This window comes from Hoplias malabaricus, chromosome 4, assembly GCF_029633855.1.
Source record: "Hoplias malabaricus isolate fHopMal1 chromosome 4, fHopMal1.hap1, whole genome shotgun sequence".
In the NCBI taxonomy this organism is placed as follows: domain Eukaryota; kingdom Metazoa; phylum Chordata; class Actinopteri; order Characiformes; family Erythrinidae; genus Hoplias; species Hoplias malabaricus.
In genome coordinates, this window is record NC_089803.1 from 60,950,380 (window position 1) to 60,971,323 (window position 20,944).

The following is a 20,944-nucleotide window of genomic DNA, read 5'->3' on the forward strand; positions in this document are numbered from 1 at the left end:
TAAAGTCTGTTGTTGATCAAGTGTTTAAGTAAATTTGGAGAGAAAAATCAGCATTGATAAGAGAATCACATTTTTAAAATGAGCAGGAAATCGTACAGAAATTAAAGACAAGGAAAAAAAAAGAAAACACGGAAACACACACACACACACACACACACAAACACACACACATATATATATATATATATATATATATAAAATCTATTCTAAAAATGAATCAAAGAGTCGACTCTTATCCCTAACGACAAATCACTACGGGATACGAACCCCCAAGTGGTGAAACGGAGAACCGTTTTTTTTTTTTTTTTTAACCACAAAGTGCTGGATAAAGACTGAATGGAAACCAAGTGATTGTGGTTTTTTTTTGTCTTGTTTTATCTTCTTTACGCCAACCGATTTCGCTCAGATGTTGTTCTGTAAACGATTTAACGTTATTTTCTGCGTTTTGACTAATAATGGAATATACTGGGCTTAAAGAAGCAAATGTGGAGGAATTCCCCTGAAAGCAGCTCATTCATGGAGTAGGAAGGGAGACGTTTGGGGATCATGAGTACAGGTTAGTTTCCTTGAGGAATAACGCGAGCAAAAATTGTGATTTTACTGTGGGGGTCGGGTTGTGTTACGGTATCACTAGTATGTTTAGACTAACTTAAAAAGTATTTGACGAATTCGTCGGGGAGTCGTGTAAAGTTAACGTTTATAACATCAGCCGCTAGAGTTTCAGCAAAGGTTCAACACTAACATTGGTTTTAGCTTTAGACCACGGCTAACATAACTCCCATCATGCTTTTGATTGTGAGAGTTTCTCTCGATTTATAGCGCTTCTATTTAAAAGTGTTTTTTTTTTCTTTTCCCTTTTTTTGAAGAGGGGAGAGGGGGGGTGTTGTGTTGTTCTCTTGGAACTGTAAGACCTGATGAGAATTTTTTTTTATTCTTTGTCTCGCATTTGGAATGGATTACCTCGTTTTTCTCACCACCCGAACTAATCCCAGCCTTACAGTCTTTTGGGAACCCTTCCATTTTAAATAAGTAGCATTGCCCTTTTAACTGCTTTAAGTATGTAGGACCCATAACGTTTTCCATGGTCAACAAAAGTACTGAGCTGGGAACTTGGTTATCTCAGCACATCCGCTCGATGACTCGCTCCTCATGCCCTGTAGAGAGTGCGAACATGCGTTTTTATATCTGTATTTCAACGCTTTCTAAGTCAAAACTACTTGTAACTCTATTTGCCGTTCGATTAAAGAGCAGATACTCTACACTTTCCTCTTGCTGTGCTGTATTCCACCCCCTGAGGTCCATTTGTGACGTCTGTGTGGGTTTATGGATCAAAACCAGTCATAACTCACTTCTGCATGACCATTTTCCAACCTCTCTCTATCCTTTAGAAGCGGCACTCTTGCAGAAATAAAATGCAACCATTTCCACATCTGTTGTAAACATGCTTAGTGTTAAAGCTGGGTAATATGACAACATTTTGTTATTGCAATAATAAAAACACTTCTCTGACCATATCATGTATATCTTTAAGGACAGTGACGAGTTGCATGTTTCATTACAAAGATGTTGGACCATTTATGTAAAAACTTGATGTATGTCTACTGATGCTGGATGTTTAGCAAGGCAAATTAATGAGATATATAACATGTCACTTGTAATAATTCCACTGTGAAATTTGTTGGTCTATTTATTTTGTTTTGTTCAAGAAAAAGTTTCATTGTTGATGAATTTCTATGTTTCAAATAAGATTCAGTGGAGTCTTGAAGCAAAAGATGTGTATGTGTGTGATGGAATGGGGGCTCAAAAATATTCTCATCTACAACCCATGCTTGGCATTGGGCATGGTGGGCTTAAGGTGATCTGTACAGCTGTACCAGAAAATCCCATTTCATTTAAGTTTTTCTATGGGATTATACAATCGGTGCCTCCCACAATAGTTATGATTGCAGTTTGAAATTAAGTTCCTAATTATGAGTAGTTTCTACAGCTTTTGTCTTCTGCAGCTTCCTTGTGTGCACATATTGGCTGGAGAGTAAACAAAGAGTACATTTAGAAACTTTATATATTTTAATGCACTGTCTCAAACTCTTATTTAAAAATGCACTAAAATGTTAATTAAAGGCATGGGCCCTTTAAGTGTTTTGTTCATGCAAAGTCAGTCTTGAGAATCCTTTTCAGAGAAGAAAGGGCAATCATCTTTATTTTGAAACCAAAGAGAGAGGCATCTCGGGCCAAGCTGCTCTCCCTCATTTGTCTTGGATTGCTTCCCACAGAGCATAAACAAGCAACGCCAAGTAAACTAGGGAATTATACCAAGCTTATGCATCTCAGATACTGTCTTCATTGTGGCTTCTTGCTGTGAGTTCCTCAATATGAACTAGACTATATTCCTTCAGATGTGTAGAGCACTTGATCTCTTCTTTGACAACAAGCCAGAAACCTTTGGTTTTCCTAGAGGACATTTAACTATGCATTTTAGGCTATAGAGTAGTGGGTACTAGAGATCAACCTTCCTACATTCTGTTCTAAGACAGATTTAAGAGTCTTTATGGAGACTGATAATTTGGCTTTAAACACTGCAGGAAGATATTTATTATTTTCCTTAAGGTGGATTTCAACATGGCATTTATATAGTGACCGATGCATTTTATTATAGCATTTTAAAATATCCCATAATACAATATAAAAAACAAGTCAAGCACAAACAAATATAAAAAAGATTTCCATTGTGCTCAAAATGTTTCTAGATGTAGACCAACTTTTCTATAATGTAGCCTAAATAATATAGTTGAGTAACAGGTGAAGGTGTTTGTGTAGTGATTAAAGTGCTATTTTAACTTTCCCATTACTTTTTCTCTCACAAAATATTTCAAAGTAAATGTGGCAGTATGGTTATAACATGAGTGGGTTTACTGGGGAATTCGCCTCTTTTTCATACAGTAGTGACTCCTAGTCTGGAGTAGCTCTTCAATGTGGGTGAGCATTTTCTTGGCATTTACATGCCTGACACTATTAGCAGACCACCAAGCCATTCATGTGTTAAAGCAGGCGTTTTACATCTAGATAAACACCAGGTCGGGCTGTGCCTGGGGTTAGCAGAACTAGAGCTGGAAACATTCTGCACATGAAGCATTCTCCAGGTCTTTTCAACTGGCTAATTCAGATTTTATCCAAATTAAATTATGCTCTTAATTGTTGGCAAAATGCAGGTGTCATAAACAGCTAATTTCTGCTACTTTAAGGTACACTGATTGCTGACACAAACTTTCAACTCCACACTTACAAATTGGGCAGTGTCTATAGAAAAAAATTGATGCTCTGGAGCAGCTGTATGTGAGTATAAGGTCAATGTCAATTGTGGGTTGGAATTGTATATACCCACCCTAGTATTAGGCTGTGGAGTAGTGGAACTTGACTGTCTGGAGTAATATATTAGTACATTGTATATAATAATTAGTATACATAAGTAGTATATTATGTGAAAATATTTTATATCAAATGAAAACTTTTTTTTCCACATCTGTCTAATAACATAGCCATTTTGTTTCTTTGTGAAACGTTGTAACTTGTCCTCTTGATTTCATAGGTATGAAGAAGCCACCTGTTGCCCCCAAACCCAGGCTGCTTCCACCACAAAAGCCTGCCCCTCCTCCAATTGCCCCTAAACCTGAAACCTTACTGCCTTCTCCATCTCCATCTGCAGTAAAACGGGGTAAACCTGCTGTAGCCCCAAAACCATTTCTGCCTAAAAAGAGCCCTAAAGCACTCCAGAAGCATTCTCCATCCACCTCCCAAAGCCCAGGACAGGTTAGACAAAACCTTTCCAAAAAAACTTTTTCAAAAAATGGGGGTCTATCTATTCCCTCTTCAAACCTCTTACATTACATCATACAGCCCACCTCTCAAAGTCATTATATAGGTAATGGCAAATCTGAAGGTTCTGAGGAAAGAAGTAAAACAGTAGAGGATGATGCACTAAAAGGTGAAAAATGCACAACACTGGAGGTCATCTACAATAGTATGAAGGATCAAGTAGCTCCTACAGATGTACATAAAGAAACAATTACTCCCGTACTCATTAAGGATCATGCACAAACTCAAGCGAATCCCCCAACCCCCACTTGTGTTCAGTTAAATGCTCCAACAGACAAATCCCACCAGGAACAAGATCAACCTGTTGAACAGTGTCAGTCTATAGCTTCACACACAAACTGCTCCAGTGCCAACAATCCACAATCTGAGGTTAATGTGCCTGCACCCCCAAGTAAGCCCCTTCCTGTGCCCCAACCTCGGCGGCCTCGAAGAGCTCTGCTTATTCGTCAGAATGTGGTTGAGGATTCTTCTCCAGAAATGCCCACACAGTCAGTCAAAGACTTCCAGACAGACACAATACACAACAATTTTGAAGATGCATCGCAAGAAACTCCATTAGCATCTTGCAGTACACTTCCAGACACTCCTCCAGCTTCACCACATAACAAGGATAACAAGGAAAACCCATCCCAATTCTCAGAATCGACCCACAACACAGACCAACCTATTGCACAGACCCATTGCACATACTATGTAAGTAATGTTAACACACACCACACTCACAGCTCTGATACTGTCAATGATGGGACCTCCATTTCCATTGACACAGCTGTGGAGGAGGAGGAGGAGGTGCTACAACCACCAGCCCCACCACCTCGACAAAAATCACTCCCACAAAAAGGTAATTTTACTTCTTGCTCACTGGACAATCTGATCCTGTCCGATCACTCTGACACTTGTAATCCGGAAAAGATGATCAGCAAGGAACAGGAAGATGATGAAAACAATCATGATGAAGATAAAGATGGTGCTTATGGCAATTTTGCTCGATACCCCATCACCAGGAGTTTACCTAAGCAAATCAAACTTGGTTGCAGGCCTGAAGTTGCAACAATAACAAAGGCATCTTCTGAAGAGGAAAAGTCTCCAAAGGTCATTCCCAAAAAGCCGCAAAGACACAGCATGCCTGCATCGTCATTGTTGAAGAAACAAAACCCACCTATGCAAGCACCTGCCCCACCACCTGAGACTAGTCCTGCTGTTTTCAGAGAGTTGCCTGCTCCTCCAAACGAGAAGACATCATCCTGGCGCATCACCCTTTCAGGAATACCTCTTTTTGGCAAACAGCAGCCAAATCGCAGCAGTAGCCAGCCACAGGCCAGTGGAACAAAGCCATTCTTGGTCAAGCAGAGAGCGAAATCCTTTTCCTCTGCTGATCTTCTGCGAGTGGACTCAACCACATGTTCTTCAGGATCTGAGCAACTTGTGCGTTCAGAGCAAAGGCGCAGCCTGAGAAAACTCCTAGAATTACGGGCTTGTGTCCGGCTGCTCCCAAAACTGCTGAAAAGTGGCCAGTCTCTAGACTGCACCAGCGCCAGCATAGAGTCTGACGATCACATAAAAACTTCAACCAACAGCAAAGTTAATTCAGCCGACGAGGAGGCACCTCAGGATGATGGTGAAGGAGACTGTGGTGTTGAGTATGAGAATGTTCCACTTTATGAGGAAATCCCAGAATACATGAATTTGCCTTGGGTCTACTCCAGTCAGAATGAAGACACTGGAGTCTATGAAGTGCAGGAACCATATGAATTGCACAGGTAAGTGCCAAGTTGTATGTATGTGTAAATAGACGGCTCAACAAAAGTTTGAGTAGGCAGTGAATTATTATTATAATAATTATTATTATTATAGTGTTTGATTTTCATGTCTACTTTTCAATGAAATAAGGTTATGTTTGCCAAGGTTTTGTTTGATGAAACAATATTTATTGTTTTGTAAGTATTGTAAGCATTTCTCTCATAAAACCTATTCCATATGATTATGTAGTCTGTGGCAGGTTTTGAATGTGTGTGGCTTTGCAGAACCAAGAAAACAAACAATGCCAAATGGAATTTGTTTTGTTATAAAGAAAAAGAAAAAATGGATTGAGTTGAAACAGGGACTGTAATAGTTCAGTCTTTGAGTCCGGGCTGGTTTGCTTTCCTGTGGGTTATTTTCAGTGGCCAGAGCAGGAAATGTCTGGAGAGGAGAGAGAGGGCCGAGCCTTTGGAATATAACCTCTCTCTCTCTCATTCTCTCTCACTCTCATTCTCTCTTTCCCACACAGTACTCTATCCCTCACTTGCTTTATTGCTTTATTTTCCTCTCACCCACACACTTGTATTATCTTTTAGCCTATTAAGGCTATTGTTATTACAATATAGTCAAGTCATAACTTGAAGAACTTCTAATTAAATTCTGGCTGTTGCTTTTTCTAAGCATTTTTGTGCAGTAACACTACATATCTGTACTATACTTTATATATATTTATTTGATATTTATATTTATATTTGAATTTGATGCCAGCAACACATTCCAAAAAGCTGTGATGGGCAAATAAAGACTGGTAACGTTAAATAAATAAATAATACTTAAACAAACACAAGCTAAAACTCACAAATGCTAAAAAGGAACCATATATAAATTAGATCCAGAAATGATAAATCAAACTTTGATTTTGTTTGGGAAATAATAAATGATATATCCTCTGGGCTAAAGAGGAGAGAGTCCATAAGTTTCCTAAGTGCACAGTTCAAAAGCCGTCTTCCGTGATGATATGGGGGTGCAATAAGTGTGCATGGTAGGGGTGGGCGATATTGCCATAAAATAATATCACAATATTTCAGGGTAGTTTGGAGAGAACAATATTATTGGAGAAAATACTGAAAAAGAAACTTGTATTGATTTCAAAAACACACTATTGTAACAAAATAAACATTATATTACTCTATTGGATTGGCACAGGATAATTTACATCTTATCTTGTGTATGATTATAATTTCTTATCTAGGTTTCTTAGTGACAGCTGTGAACAGAGCAGCTGACAACAAGGGAAAGACCTTGTGGCAGCTTGGCAAGACAGCTGACATAGGGTAATAAACCTTTGTGGGGCTGCCATGGGCTAGCAACCCATGGCAGCAGCAACCATGGTGTGATCAACCATGTAGATGCTACCAATAAATGCGACATATAGATTCAATACCCATTGAGTCTGCGAGAGCAGGGATGGACAATGACTCACAGGAGGATTACATGGCAATGGACAATGGAACAGCTTTGACTATGAGAAAAGAGATAAACATAGAGGCAACTGGGGTGGTAGGAGGTGGAAAGAGGTTGCAGACTTGTGTGTGCGGTTGGGAAAAGGTGACATCAGTAAGAGGACTGAGGATTCATCAAGGAATGGGAAGGTGCTTGGCTAAGGGAGTACAGGAGCCCCACATTAAACAATACTTGTTATGGGGTTGTTCAAATCAGTTGGCTGAAGTCCAGCGACAGGTTACTCACCACAGTTCACAGGATATTAACACCTCTGCTACTACTGAGGAGAATACCAGCACAAATGTACAGGAAGGTGAATCTAATGTTGATCAGAGGGATGGTGGAGAGCAGGAGAGGATAAAACCAGGGGTGAAAGACAAAGGAATTGGTCAGAGAATAAAGGTAAAATGGCCAGCTGCAGTAGATAAGGTAGGGTGGAAGTATATAACTCATGATTGGAAAGTTACATTGGTTGGTTTTAAGGGGTCAGCAGAGGGGAACTTGACAGAGTAAGGTCAATACGGCAAGTATAAAGAGATAAACTAATTCAGGAGTTAAGGGCTCTTAGAAAGCAGTGGAGGTGAGTAAGGGAACAGTAACGAGAGGGCATTAAGGTACTACAGACTGAGCTTAAGGGTAGGCTGACAGTGTTAAGAAGAGCAAAGAACTTGAGGAAAAAGAAAGAACATGCATGGGCAGCGTTCATTAGGGATCGATTTAATTTTGCAAAGACTTTATTTTGTAAGGAGAAATCTGGGAGTTTAAAAATTGGAAAGAGGGAATTAGAGGAACATTTCAATAGTGTGTCTACAGATAAAGATGAGGCAGAGGAGCAGTTGCCATGGGATATTCCATTAGGTGAAATCGAGCTGAAAATGGAGGTTAGCCTACCAAAATGGAGTTAGATTCAATATGTGGTATGTCATGTAAAGGCAGATTCTGCTCCATGCACTAATGGTGTGCCATATCGGGTGTAAAAGTATGCACCTGACGTCTTGAAGTTTATGTGGAGGTTGATGGTTGCTGATTGGATGAAAGGGATCATTCGAAAAGTGTGGAGAAGAGCAGCCAGTATTCTTATCCCCAAAAAGAAGGATGCTGTGGGTATAGAACAGTTTAGAGCATAAGTCTTTTTAATGTAAGGGTAATTTTTTTAGTGTAATAGCATGGAGACTTTATTTGAAAGCAAACAAATTTATTGATCTATCTGTCCAAAAGGTAGGGATTTCTGGGTTTGCAGGGTGTTTGGAACATGGCAGCATGATCTGGCATAAGATTCAGACAGCTAAGAAAGAGGGTAGGGATTTACATGTTGTTTTCCTAAATTTAGTTAATGCATTTGGCTCAGTGCCACATAAACTTATGTGGAAAGCTTTTGAATTCTTCCAGGTGCCAGATAAGATTACTAGAATGATTAAAGCATACTTTGAGGATATTCAGTTTTGCTTTAATACAGGGGAATTTGTTACATCACAGCAGCAATTAGAAATAGGTATACTGGCTGGATGTACGATTTTATCATTAGCATTTAGAATGGCAATGGAGGTAGTAATTAGGGCCTCTAAGTGGGCTGTAGGCAGGGAAAGGTTGCATGACAGTACTCAGTTCACCCCAATTGGATGACATGACGATGTTAACGACTACTGTGCCTTGCACACGGCGATTGCTGGAGAAGTTAAATGATAATCTAAGGTTGGCTAGGCTGAAACGTAAACAAAGCAAGTCTAAAGTCTGTCGATTGTCAAAGGAAAACTTTTGTGTAGGAAAATTTTGGATGGAAGGAGAAATGATCCCTACAGTACTGGAGAGACCAGTGAAGAGTTTAGGTAGATGGTATAGTGCAGTGCTAAACGATACAGAACATGTGGGACTAAAAACTGAACTAGTGAAAGCTGTTAATAGCATTGACAGATAGTGTTTGCCAGGGAAGTTGAAATTGTGGCTTACTGCTTCGTATTTGGTGGCCATTGACAGTTTATGATGTTTCAGTCACATAAGAAGAGAGGATGGAAAGGGTTATTAACAAAGCCATGAGGAAGTGGCCTAGGGTTGCCGCAGTGTTTAAGTAGCGTGGCATGGTATAGGAGAGGGGTAATGGAGTTACCACTCAAAAGTATAGTTGAGGAATTTTAAATGTGCAAAGGTGAGTCACGAGATGATTTTGTAAGGATCGAAAGATTTAGTGATAAAAGCAGCAACACCAATCACAAAAACAGGAAGGATGTGAAATCCAAAGTGGCCATGCAGGTAGCTAGGAGCCCATTAGAACTAAGGGATGTGATTGGCCAAGTACAATGCGGAAGAGCAGGCCTTGTGTCAGGTGATTCTCGAAAAGTTTTTAGGAAGGCAACATCACCAGAGAGAAGGCAAATGATGACTAGTTTTATTTGCGAGAAGGAGGTGGAGGTATAGTGTGCAAATGGCTTCGATGGGAGAATCTAGCTGTAGTAGTAAAATACTGAGTGGCACTGAGCATGCATTAACAGTGCCACTGGGGCTAGGTACAGCCTTACTCACCAGGGAGGCCAGTGTGGATTTACAGTTGTTGATGGTAAAGGATAAGGTAGGACTGTAAAACTGGCTTGGAGCAGGGTGGGTCTGGGACACCAGACTTCACTGTTGAGCCTTCTGGAGGTGTTGTAGGCTTAATTCTGTGAAACACCAACAAGAGGAGGTGCCTGCCTGATGACACCTATGAAGAGCTAGTGATACTGTGGCTGGTTTGGGTACTCATGGCCTGAGCACTATGAATAACCGTTGTTGTTAAGGATAGCCGGTTGCTGAACGGATCATAAACGGCTACAGAAACCTTAGTGTTGAGGTGTAGGATTCAACAGGAATTTTGGTGGCTGCAGGTAGGAAGAGAGTGTGGTGGGCCGTATGTGAAGCTTTAATGGATCGGCATAAGATATTTTACATCTTGTGTATGATTATAATAAATATATTTTTACACTATCATTGTTTATTGTACATACCTCCATATGACTGAAGTCACTCCTCTTTTTTTGGAGCAAATTCTTCCACCTTAGAGCCACTTTCCACTGTACTTCACTGGGTCTAAATCACTCATGTAAGGAACTTAGGACAGATTATGTTTAACTGCATGATGTCATTACGTAAACAAGTCAGAATATCTCTATTACACAATATAGTTATTTTTATATTGCTTTAAAAATTATGACAATATTATTGCTAACGATATGATAAGGTACAGCCCTAGTTCATGGCATAGGTTACTTCTTTGAAAGCATGGTTAATGCTGAACTATATATAAAGGTTTTGGAGCAACATGTGTGTCTTTCACATTCTGTATGAATTACACCAGCATGGCTCCTTAGCAAAAGAGTCCATGAGCTAAACTAGTCCACACCTGTCACCCATTGAAAACAACTGGTGCATTATAGAATATAAAACACTAATAAAGACCCTGAGCAGCTAAAACCCTAAAATAAGCAAACATTGGAAAACATTTAACTTTCAAAACCACAGCGGTCCCAACTTTTTTGGTACAACTTCAAAATCATTGCAATGCTGACCTATAATGGGGAGAATACAGCCTCTATTGCTGCTTCTCCGGGCTCAGCAATGCATAAACTGCACTATGTAACATTTGAAGGAAGATAGATGCTGCCACTCAGTAAGGATAGATATCTGTGAGGGTAAAACACAAAGTGTGAACCACCATTGATACTCCTGGTAGCTGGGGGACAGTTTTAACAGCTACCAGTTTATGTCATGACTCCGAAAGACAAGTTAACATGCAGCAGCATTAAAGTTTGCAGTTAGGACCAGAGTGGGGAGACAAAATGTGTAGTTCATTGTTCGGAATTCTTGCTTAATCTATCCGTAAAGTCCATATCAACCATTCACAGATTTAGATGTTTATTTGATGTGGTTGCATTCACACTGAATACTGCCAAAGCAACTCAGTGGGCATAACTGCAATTATTCCAGTCGTAATGTCATGTGCATACACTCTGTTTGCATAACAACCGTTAGTTCTGATGTACTAAAGGTATTTTTTCACAGTAACTATCAGATGTTGTTGTTATTATTATTATTATTATTATTACTGTTATTAATACTATGACTTTATTTTTCCTTATCATATAGACAGCTAAGTATGGTACATGGGACCCAATGTTCTCCCAAATTAGCATATATTTAAACAGCCATTCCTAGAGAAATATTATTTAAGTATTGATGGGGATTTCTGTTACATGCAGCATCTCTTGCGCAGTTTAATACTAAATTTATTGGTTTAGCATTGACTCAGAGCCTAGTCAAAACATTAAACTGTGTGTGTGCGCGTGTTGGTTCTCTGTGGAGTTCCTTTACAGAGTGAGTTTATATAAGCTGCCTCTGGCAGTAAACAAGAGGAGCTCTGTTTGCCTGCAGGAGAGAGAGAATGAGAGAGATTGGGCAAGGAGAAGAAAAGGAGAAATGGGGTATAGAAGAGTAGAGAGAGAGGGTGAGAGTGAGAGAGTTATGGGTAGGTGGGGGCGGGGGGTAGAGAGGAGTAAAGCAAAAGACAGCATGGGGTGTGTGTGATGGGAAGAACAGGAGAAACGGATAGGGAGAAGAGAAACATAAAAGAAGGTGTTAGTGTGAGAAACTAGTTCTTCAAAAATGGATTACTCACTCTACACCAATAAAATGTACAGAAGCAAGGAACATTTTTCCACACACAATAAAAGGATTTTATTTATTTGTAAATAAATACATTTCTTTCTTTTAATACATTTTAATGTATTTTATTTCAGCATTAGATAAGACACAGGAAGGACAACTTTATTAACGTTTTGAAACTGTATTTCCTTACACCCTAAATTTTATACGCTTGAATATATTGAATTATATGTGAAAAGGTTTCTAGACTGAATTAATTTGTCAGTCTTTTTTGTGATGTTAAGAATTTGATTTTAGTTTTTGATTCTTTGCAGCAATATGTGTGTGTATACAGTTCTTTGCCCCTTGTCAAATGACTCTTTATATTGATTGTGATTATTGAAGAGAAAATTATTAAAATATCCTCTACTGAGAAAATACATCTGCATGTTGTAATGCACAGTTCATGTTTTGTACAATTGAATATATTGGGGGCGTTTTTTTTGTACACATTTAACCTCAAGAAATGAATAAAAAACTATATACAGTTTACAGTGCAATGTTCATGTGTTGCCAGTAGAAGATTTGTTTTGACGGTTTTGTAACTTCATCAAAATTATCAGAGCATGTCATTTGAATCTGGCACACAGCTCTACCAAAGTGAATGTGGATGTGAGGTCCATCTGGTTTCCGTAGTGATGTGACAGACTCAATGCGACTTCCTGCTTTCTGACAGGGCTCAGATGGGTGGTGACCTTTCTGAGGAAGAGCAAGATCTGAGCTCTAATGAGGAAGAGGATGATAACAGCTCCAGCTCCAGCAAAGATCTGGACCTGTCCAGGGACAAAGAGGTATCAGATTTAGAAAGCAACAAGCCATAAGAGGATGTGTGTCACATTTCTTTAACATAGTAAAGGAGTATGGTAAGAATGTGCATAATTTTCTCTTGAAAGGTGCTAGGGGAATTTTTAAAAAGTGAGGAGTGAGAGAGGAGAGTAAGATGGGAGAGTCAGAGAGAAGCGTGAGGAACAAGAGGGAGAGGGAAGTGCAAGGAGTTGTTAAGTGGTTTGGGCTGTATCAATTGCTGAAAACTAGAGAAGTATAATAGGAAGAAGGTACAACAAGAAGTATGAGGAATAACAGTATAGTGCTTTTAAAACACTATAATTAATTTGGTTGATAAATAAAGGTTTTGAAAATAGTTAAATTAACATCATGCCTGTATAAGAATTTATTTCCAAAACAGAATTTGTGTAGTTAAATATGTTAGTGCTGTCAAAGTGAACACATTAACGCAACTAATTAAATGCCTTAATTTATTTAATGCTATTTTAAACATCTTTCCAAATTTGGCCAAAGCTTCCTCCCATAACTCTCACTTTTTACAGAGTGTAGTGATGTGTTAGCTGTATTATCTAGGGATGTAAACACAGTGTTCCTACCTTTTGAGTTTAAATATCATAACTAACTAACTCTCTCTTTCTATTGCACAAGATGTTCGATGAATCCATTCATTTTTTTAAATTACCAGCCCTAAAATATTTATTTTACTTGAAAATGTTAAGTACCTGATCAGCTGCATGCAAGAATAACAAGTGTGTATAAAGCTGTGGTTGACCCTTTTAAAACACACAGACCACCCTGCATCCAAAAAAAGACTGTGTGTGTGTGTGTGGGGAGGTGGGGACAGTAATGTAGAGCGAGGAGTCTCAAAGTTTGTACCTATATGACGCTGTGTGTTCTTGGTCGTCAAAGATGGTTGGATGCAATGAATGTGTAAGTTTGATATACTACATATATTACAGCTGTTAAAAATTGTTATTATATTGCTGTCTATATGTCAATGTTCCTTTAATTAGGAGATAGAGAAGGCAAAGAGGAATAAAGTGGTCCACATTGCAATGGAGATCATGAGCTCTGAGAAAGTGTAAGTACACCAAATGTGTTGTGTTAATTTTGAAGTTCTCAGCCAATGTAAAGAATTAATCACAGTAAACCTCTGTTTGATTGCAGTCTTTGATTTATGACTTACACATTTTTGCATAAGTATAACTCATCCTGTGAATACATGTCCACATGAACGCACAAAAGATATTTGTCACCAGTATCCAGTGAGAGAGAAAGCGAAATTGTAAAAGTAAAAATGTCTTTTAAAAGAAGTAAACTTTGAAATTTGCTGTTTCTTTTAATAGTTTGATCATTGCTAATTTTTCATTGTTTCTTCCAGATTAGCAGGCTGATGATGCTGAATATAAAAATAATTTAAAAAGCTGAATATGATTGAGAGTGTTGAAATGTTAATAATTTAGTTTGCTGAATAAGTTTGACAGCCCTAGTCTTTATTATGGTACATGTCATTACTGTCATAACATAACATTTTTACAAATTATTTACTTGCATGTAAGCATTTGGTATTCTGTTGTTGAACCAGAAAAATTGGAAATTTATGTCTTGTTAAAATCTTGTAACAATTAAAATTCCTTTTTTGTTTCAACTATGACATAATGACAGTGTTTAAAAATTATATATTGCTTCTGTCCCTTACAGATTTGTGGATGTTCTGAAGTTGCTACACATTGTAAGTTGCAATAAATGCAGACAAATGTTTCAAGTTTAGAGAAAAAAAATCTGATATTTAGAAAAGCACAGATGTTTTATATAAAATTGAAAAAAAAGGTTTTGTTTATATTGTAAGGGCTATAGATTTTAGGAGATTTTTGAAGAGATTTGTTGGTGTTTACTCTGTTAGGTCACCGGAAAAGCTTAAGCAAAGTATATACACTGAAACACACACGCTCCCACACCTGTTCCTTTATTTCAGCAAAAGCTGTAATGAGTGGGGAGGAGTGGAGACTGCACAAGGCTTAAAGAGGATCAGAAACAGAGGGAATGGGGCTGAATGAAATGAGAGAAGGAAAGAGATGTGCAGAATGAAAGAGAGCTCATAGAGCAGGGAGAAAACAAACAAAACAAATACTGGGATAGAAACAATGCAAGATGTAGTGAGACAAAGAAGGGAGTGATGATGAGATTTTTAGGAAAGAGGACACACCCACCCTTTCTACAACCCACGCAGTTGGCTGTGACCCTTAACAGCTGCCCCAGAGAAGTGTGTGTGTGTCTGTTTGTGTGTGAATGAGAAAGAGATTATCCTCATTCCAGAACTCTTAAATAGATTCTCCTGGGCTCTTCACATGAAAACTGATCTCAATACTCTGAGAATGCAGAGTGTGTGGTTGTGTGAATTATGCATAAATATTTCAAGGCGCTTTTTGCTTTCTTGTTGTTTGTGGTGGAGTGTTGTTCAAAAAGTTGTTTCTAAACTTATAAATATTACGTTTAATACTACCCAAAATAAAAAATCAAACAATTAATTATATTTAACAATGTTGCTGCAAAATTAACTCAAAATATTCCTCCAAAACGGTTAATTTATGGCTTATATGTCATATTACATCTTATATTGCTAACAGTCATTGTTGCAATTGTCATCTATTTACAGTACAATACATGATAAGTTGTAAATATATATATATATATATATATATGTTTTGTGTATATATATATATACAAAATAAAAACTGAATACAATCATGTGGAGATGGAACATGTCAATATTTTATTCGTAATAGAACATAGATGACAGATCAAAAGTTTAATCTGAGTAAATGTAACATTTTAAAAAAGTTGGGACAGGTAGCAATATGTGGCTGGAAAAAGGAAATTGAGCATATAACAAACAGCTGGAAGACCAATTAACACTAATTAGGTCAATTGACAACAAGATGAAGCCAAGATGGTAAGAGGATCACCAATTCCATCATTGTTGAGCAGAAATACCAGTATGGTGTTACCCAGCATAAAATAGCAAAGACTTTTAAGTTATCATCATCAACCGTGCATAACATCATCAAAAGATTCAAAGAATCTGGAACAATTGCTGTGCGTAAGGGTCAAGGTCATAAAACTCTACTGGATGCTCATGATCTCCGGGCCCTTAAATGTCACTGCACCTCAAACAGGAATGCCAGTGTCAAGGAAATAACAGAATGGGCTCAGGAATACTTCCAGAAAGCATTTTCAGTGAACACAATCCACCATGCCATCCGCCGTTGCCAGCTGAAACTCTACAGTGCAAAGAGGAAGCCATTTCTAAGCAAGCTCCACAAGCTCAGACGTTTGCCCTGGGCCAGGGATCTTTTAAAATGGAGTGTGGCAAAATGGAAGACTGTTCTGTGGTCAGATGAGTCACGATTTGAAGTTCTCCATGGAACACTGGGACGCCATGTCATCCGGACCAGAGAGGACGAGGATAACCCAAGTTGTTATCAACGCTCCGTTCAGAAGCCTGCATCACTGATGGTATGAGGTTGCATGAGTGCTTGTGGCAGCTTGCATGTCTGGAAAGGCACCATTAATGCAGAGAACTATGTTCAGGTTCTAGAACAACATATGCTCCCATCTAGACGTCATCTTTTTCAGGGAAGACTCAGCATTTTTCAACAAGATAATGCCAGACCACATTCTGCAGCAATCACAACATCATGGCTACGTAGGAGCAGTACTGAAATAGCCAGCCTGCATTTGGTGCATCATAAAGAGGAAGGTGCGACAAAGAAGGCCCAAGACGATTGAACAGTTAGAGGCCTGTATTAGACATGAATGGGAGAGCATTCCTATTTCTAAACTCGAGAAACTAGTCTCCTCTGTCCCCAGACGTCTGTTGAGTGTTGTAAGAAGAAGGGGGGATGCCACACAGTGTTAAAAAATGGCCTTGTCCCAACTTTTTTGGGATTTGTTGGGACGCCATGAAATTTTGAAACAACATATTTTTCCCTTAAAATGATACATTTTCTAAGTTTAAACTTTTGATCTGTGATTTGTGTTCTATTCTGAATAAAATATTAGATGTTGGCACCTCCACATCATTGCATTCAGTTTTTATTCACAATTTGTTTAGTGTCCCAAATTTTTGGGAATCCAGTTTTTGTGTGTGTGTATGTGTATATATATATATATATATATATATATATATATATATATAACACTATAACACAATTAAAATAACAGTTTTTCAAAATGCTATTTTCTTTTTTCTTTGACATAACCAGAAGATGCACAAAAAGTAATGTGAATGTGTTTCATTATGTATTTATGAATTTTCTTTTTCTGCTTATCCTTGAAGGTTAGATCATGATAGCAATATTTAGCCTGGATAACAAGAGGCAATCAGTCTTATCAGTTGATAAAGTACATTCAAATGTTTGAATAATATATTAAATAATACTAGCTGATCAAAGACCTAAAATTGTCTGCTGTAAACATACAGTCACTCAGGTTCCATGTGTATGTTCTCTATTTCATTTACTGTAGGACTTTCGGGATGCTGTTGCCAAGGCAGCACGTGCCAGTGGGAAACCTGTCATGGAAGAACGGGTGCTAAATCAAATTCTCTACTACCTGCCCCAGCTCTACGAGCTCAACAAAGACCTTCTGAGAGAGCTGGAGGAGAGAGTGGCATACTGGTACAAAACACAGTAACCCTTGATACAACTCAGCAGTGTTTAGTAAGACTGTACAGAAACTGCATGGAATCTATAAATTTAAAAACTGAATGCAACCTTCATTCTTGAGGTTTTATTTTCTGTGAAAAATCAATTTTAGTTTTCCAGGTGTATGTCTGTAAAGATATATTTGGATCCCTGATCTTGCATCTCTATTTTTTGTGCTGTAGGTACAACGTTAACCTTATTAACAAACAATAGGTGTTAAAAGACAAGCCTTTTTTCATAAATGCATCCTCAAAACTCAACCAGTATCCAAGATTTTTTGTTTTAAATCACAAACATTTTAGAAATAAACATGTGTTGTAGAACACAATATAGCATACTGTATATTTAAAAAATATTGTGTAGCAGAATATTATAGGCCATCCTTTTAAATAATAGTAAAATCTGTGTGTCTTTATCTTGATAGATTAATTATATTCACAATAAGTGAGGAACAGTGTAATCATGAGAAATAAAAGAAATTTTGAGTGTCTAATCTCTCTAACTTTAGGTCAGATCACCAGAGACTGGCTGATATATTTGTCCAGAAAGGGCCTTATCTGAAGATGTATTCCACCTATATCAGGGAGTTTGACCGCAATGTGGCACTTCTGGATGAACAGTGTCGCAAAAATCCATCTTTTGCCTCGGTTGTACGTCAATTTGAGGTAGGCCTGACTATAGGTTTGTTTCTAATTGATTGTTTTATATATATATATATATATATATATATATATATATATATATATATATATATATATATAAATGCATTTGGTAAAATTATGTAAACTTTTTATGCTTTGTGCATGGCAACATCAGCTTAGGAATTTCCCTGATATATTGTATAAGCTTTTTCATAGTGCTTCCAGGGTTGCAACTGAAGCTCTCACTTAATGAGCAATGCATGTAAGTTGAGATCAACCTAATAGTGTTTGTTTTTGTCTGTCTTTATATCTCTGTTGTTGTGGTAGACAAGTCCTCGATGTGCAAACCTGGCTCTGAAGCATTACCTGCTAAAACCAGTGCAGCGTATTCCACAGTACCAGCTCCTCTTGACAGGTAGAGGGCATTATATTAACCTCAGTCAGCCAAACAGACATAAACATATATGACAAGGGAAATAAATCCTAACATGTGTGACCTAAATTTTCCTGTGATTTCTGTGTGAACTTTCAGCATTTATTTCTTTTAAATCTTTAAAAATTCTGAAAAATGTGACACAAATATTTATGATTTTGCATTTGTGTTTCTGTTTTTAGATGTTATGACAAAGTCATTTTTATACTGAAATGTCTTTCAAAACATAATTCAAATAATTTTAAATGTTTTAATAAGCAGTGCTCCAAAATTGTAAGATTTACAATTTATAATGAGTTAAAACATTGGATCATTGGAAAATTAATTAATCATATTCTTACAATGATATTGCCAAGTTGTTATATTTAAAGAAATTCCACTTGCCAAGATAGCATTTCTTGAGTGACACTATTTTTGTCGTATGCATTTCTTACCCTTTCGCAGATTTTTATAGAAAATTTACAATTACTCTTAAACTAGTGATGTAGTCTAGGATATCAGTAGACAGAATTTTCAGTTAATACAGTCTGAAAAGAGTGTTTCCATTTTTTGAGATTTTAATTAAACAAAAATCACATTATCTCACACAAAATATCAAACTGCCCTCAGAATCATACACTCGTGTGAAAGACGTGTGGGCAACAGGTAATGGCTGGGCATGATCCAACCTATTTACATTTATCTTGCCCTGATGACAAAATATCTTGTTATTTTATTGTTTTGTCACTTTTATATGAATTGTTGACCTAATGCTGTTTTGTGAATACTAAATTTAAAAATGTAAAAAAAAAAAGAAAAAAAAAGTGACATATATTTTATTTAAAGTCATTCAATTTTTTTTCAATCCAAGTTTATTGCTGGGCCACATAGAAGAGGCATTTTCTCTTACTTACTGACTGACTGATTGACTAACGTTCCTAATGAGTAGTAACATTATTTCACCTTCTACTATTGGTTCAGCCATATTTCAGAGAGAACTTAAGGTAGCGTTACTACACCGTCTGTTAGTTCAGCCTTATTTCACATAGCGCTTTTCCACCAGTGAGGAACCAAAAAGGTTCCTGTTCCTGAATGAAATTTGGAAACTTTCTGCGTGTTTCCACTGACATAAATGTATTTGTGAACCAGAAAAATTTGTTACCAGCTGAAACCAAAGAAGAGTAGGTTCTTCAGCGCGAACCTTCCAGTACTTCATCCGTGGGCATGTCAAGGTTCAGTAACTCAAGAAAGAGCTCAGAGCTTCACACATAACATTATTGCCCAGTGGAGCTGTACAGCATAATTTACAAAGTTTCATTTAAATAAATAATAGGAAGTAAAACAGGAGTGTGTTTCTGGGGCAGTGTTTGGCTCTGCGTTAGTTATGTTACTTTGCTGTTCACAGTCTCAGCAGGATGGCTTGGAACTTGGATCAACATTTTTGTATTATATCTCACAGAGAGAGGAGGACTGCTGAATTTGTCTTATTGTAATTGAATTTGTAAGTGTGTCTTTGTAGTGAGGACACATTTTGTGGCGTTAGTGTGTTTTACATGTTTTACTCTAACCAGTTGCATTGAATAAATAAGTAATTGTAATTTTTAAAATAGGGAGGCACGGTGGTGAAGCAGGTAGTGTCGCAGTCATACAGCTCCAGGGACCTGGAGGTTGTGGGTTCGATTCCCGCTCTGGGTGACTGTCTGTGAGGAGTTTGGTGTGTTCTCCCCGTGGTTTTCCTCTGGGTGCTCCAGTTTCCTCCCACAGTCCAAAAACACACGTTGGTAGGTGGATTGGCGACTCCAAAGTGTTCGTAGGTGTGAGTGTGTGAGTGAATGTGTGTGTGTGTTGCCCTGTGAAGGACTGGCCCCCTCCAGGGTGTATTCCCGCCTTGTGCCCAATGATTCCAGGTAGGCTCTGGACCCACCGCGACCCTGGAATGGATAAGCGGTTACAGATAATGAATGAATAATTCTTAAAATCAACAAAATGTTCTTGGTCTTCTCTGTTCTTTGGTGGTAGATCATCTGGTTTTTATTTTTAAATAAAATGAACAAGAAAAACACTGATTCTGGTGTTATATATTATGAACAAAACTTTGTGCTCCTTTTTTTCTTTGCATTTATTCGGCCTGCCCTCAACATTTTCTGTGCAACACAATCACATAATAAAAACCACATGTAAACAAAGATATTGATATGAAGCACCAAAGCTTCTCCAGACCTTACAATGACAAGGGTATGTATTATGGGCTTTCCTGTTTTTGAAATGCCAGATAAACCCCCATGGCTATATGGCTTGCCTAGTTTTCATTTTACTTGTTTTTATTATATTTTGTAATCAACTAAAGAACAGGAACATTACATGATTATAACAGATAACAGTTTATTTTCTATTTTCATGTCTTTCAGATTATTTGAAAAACCTTCCTGAACACTCTTCTGACTATAAAGATACACAGAGTAAGAACATAGCATGTACAGTTACACTTTACTGTAGGTGTTCATTTGTTAGGCTGTATGGCACTTACATAATTTATGACCATGATATAAACCTAATTAAACATATTTAAAAATGTATTCCAACAACCATATAATCAAAATAAAACGGATATTATT

At 37.7% G+C, this 20,944-nt stretch overlaps 1 protein-coding gene across 1 annotated transcript in view; it reads left to right on the forward strand.

Annotated features, from left to right (window-relative positions):
- Positions 1-338: 338 nt before the first annotated feature.
- The window catches only part of fgd6 (FYVE, RhoGEF and PH domain containing 6), a 30,335-nt gene continuing 9,729 nt past the window's right edge, over positions 339-20,944 (forward strand). The window contains exons 1-9 of the mRNA XM_066667067.1: positions 339-556; positions 3,587-5,633; positions 12,461-12,575; positions 13,584-13,651; positions 14,272-14,302; positions 17,098-17,249; positions 17,785-17,941; positions 18,245-18,332; positions 20,738-20,788. Coding sequence (XP_066523164.1) covers positions 547-556; positions 3,587-5,633; positions 12,461-12,575; positions 13,584-13,651; positions 14,272-14,302; positions 17,098-17,249; positions 17,785-17,941; positions 18,245-18,332; positions 20,738-20,788 — 2,719 coding nt within the window. The 5' untranslated portion in view covers positions 339-546. The remainder of the gene's footprint in view (positions 557-3,586; positions 5,634-12,460; positions 12,576-13,583; positions 13,652-14,271; positions 14,303-17,097; positions 17,250-17,784; positions 17,942-18,244; positions 18,333-20,737; positions 20,789-20,944) is intronic.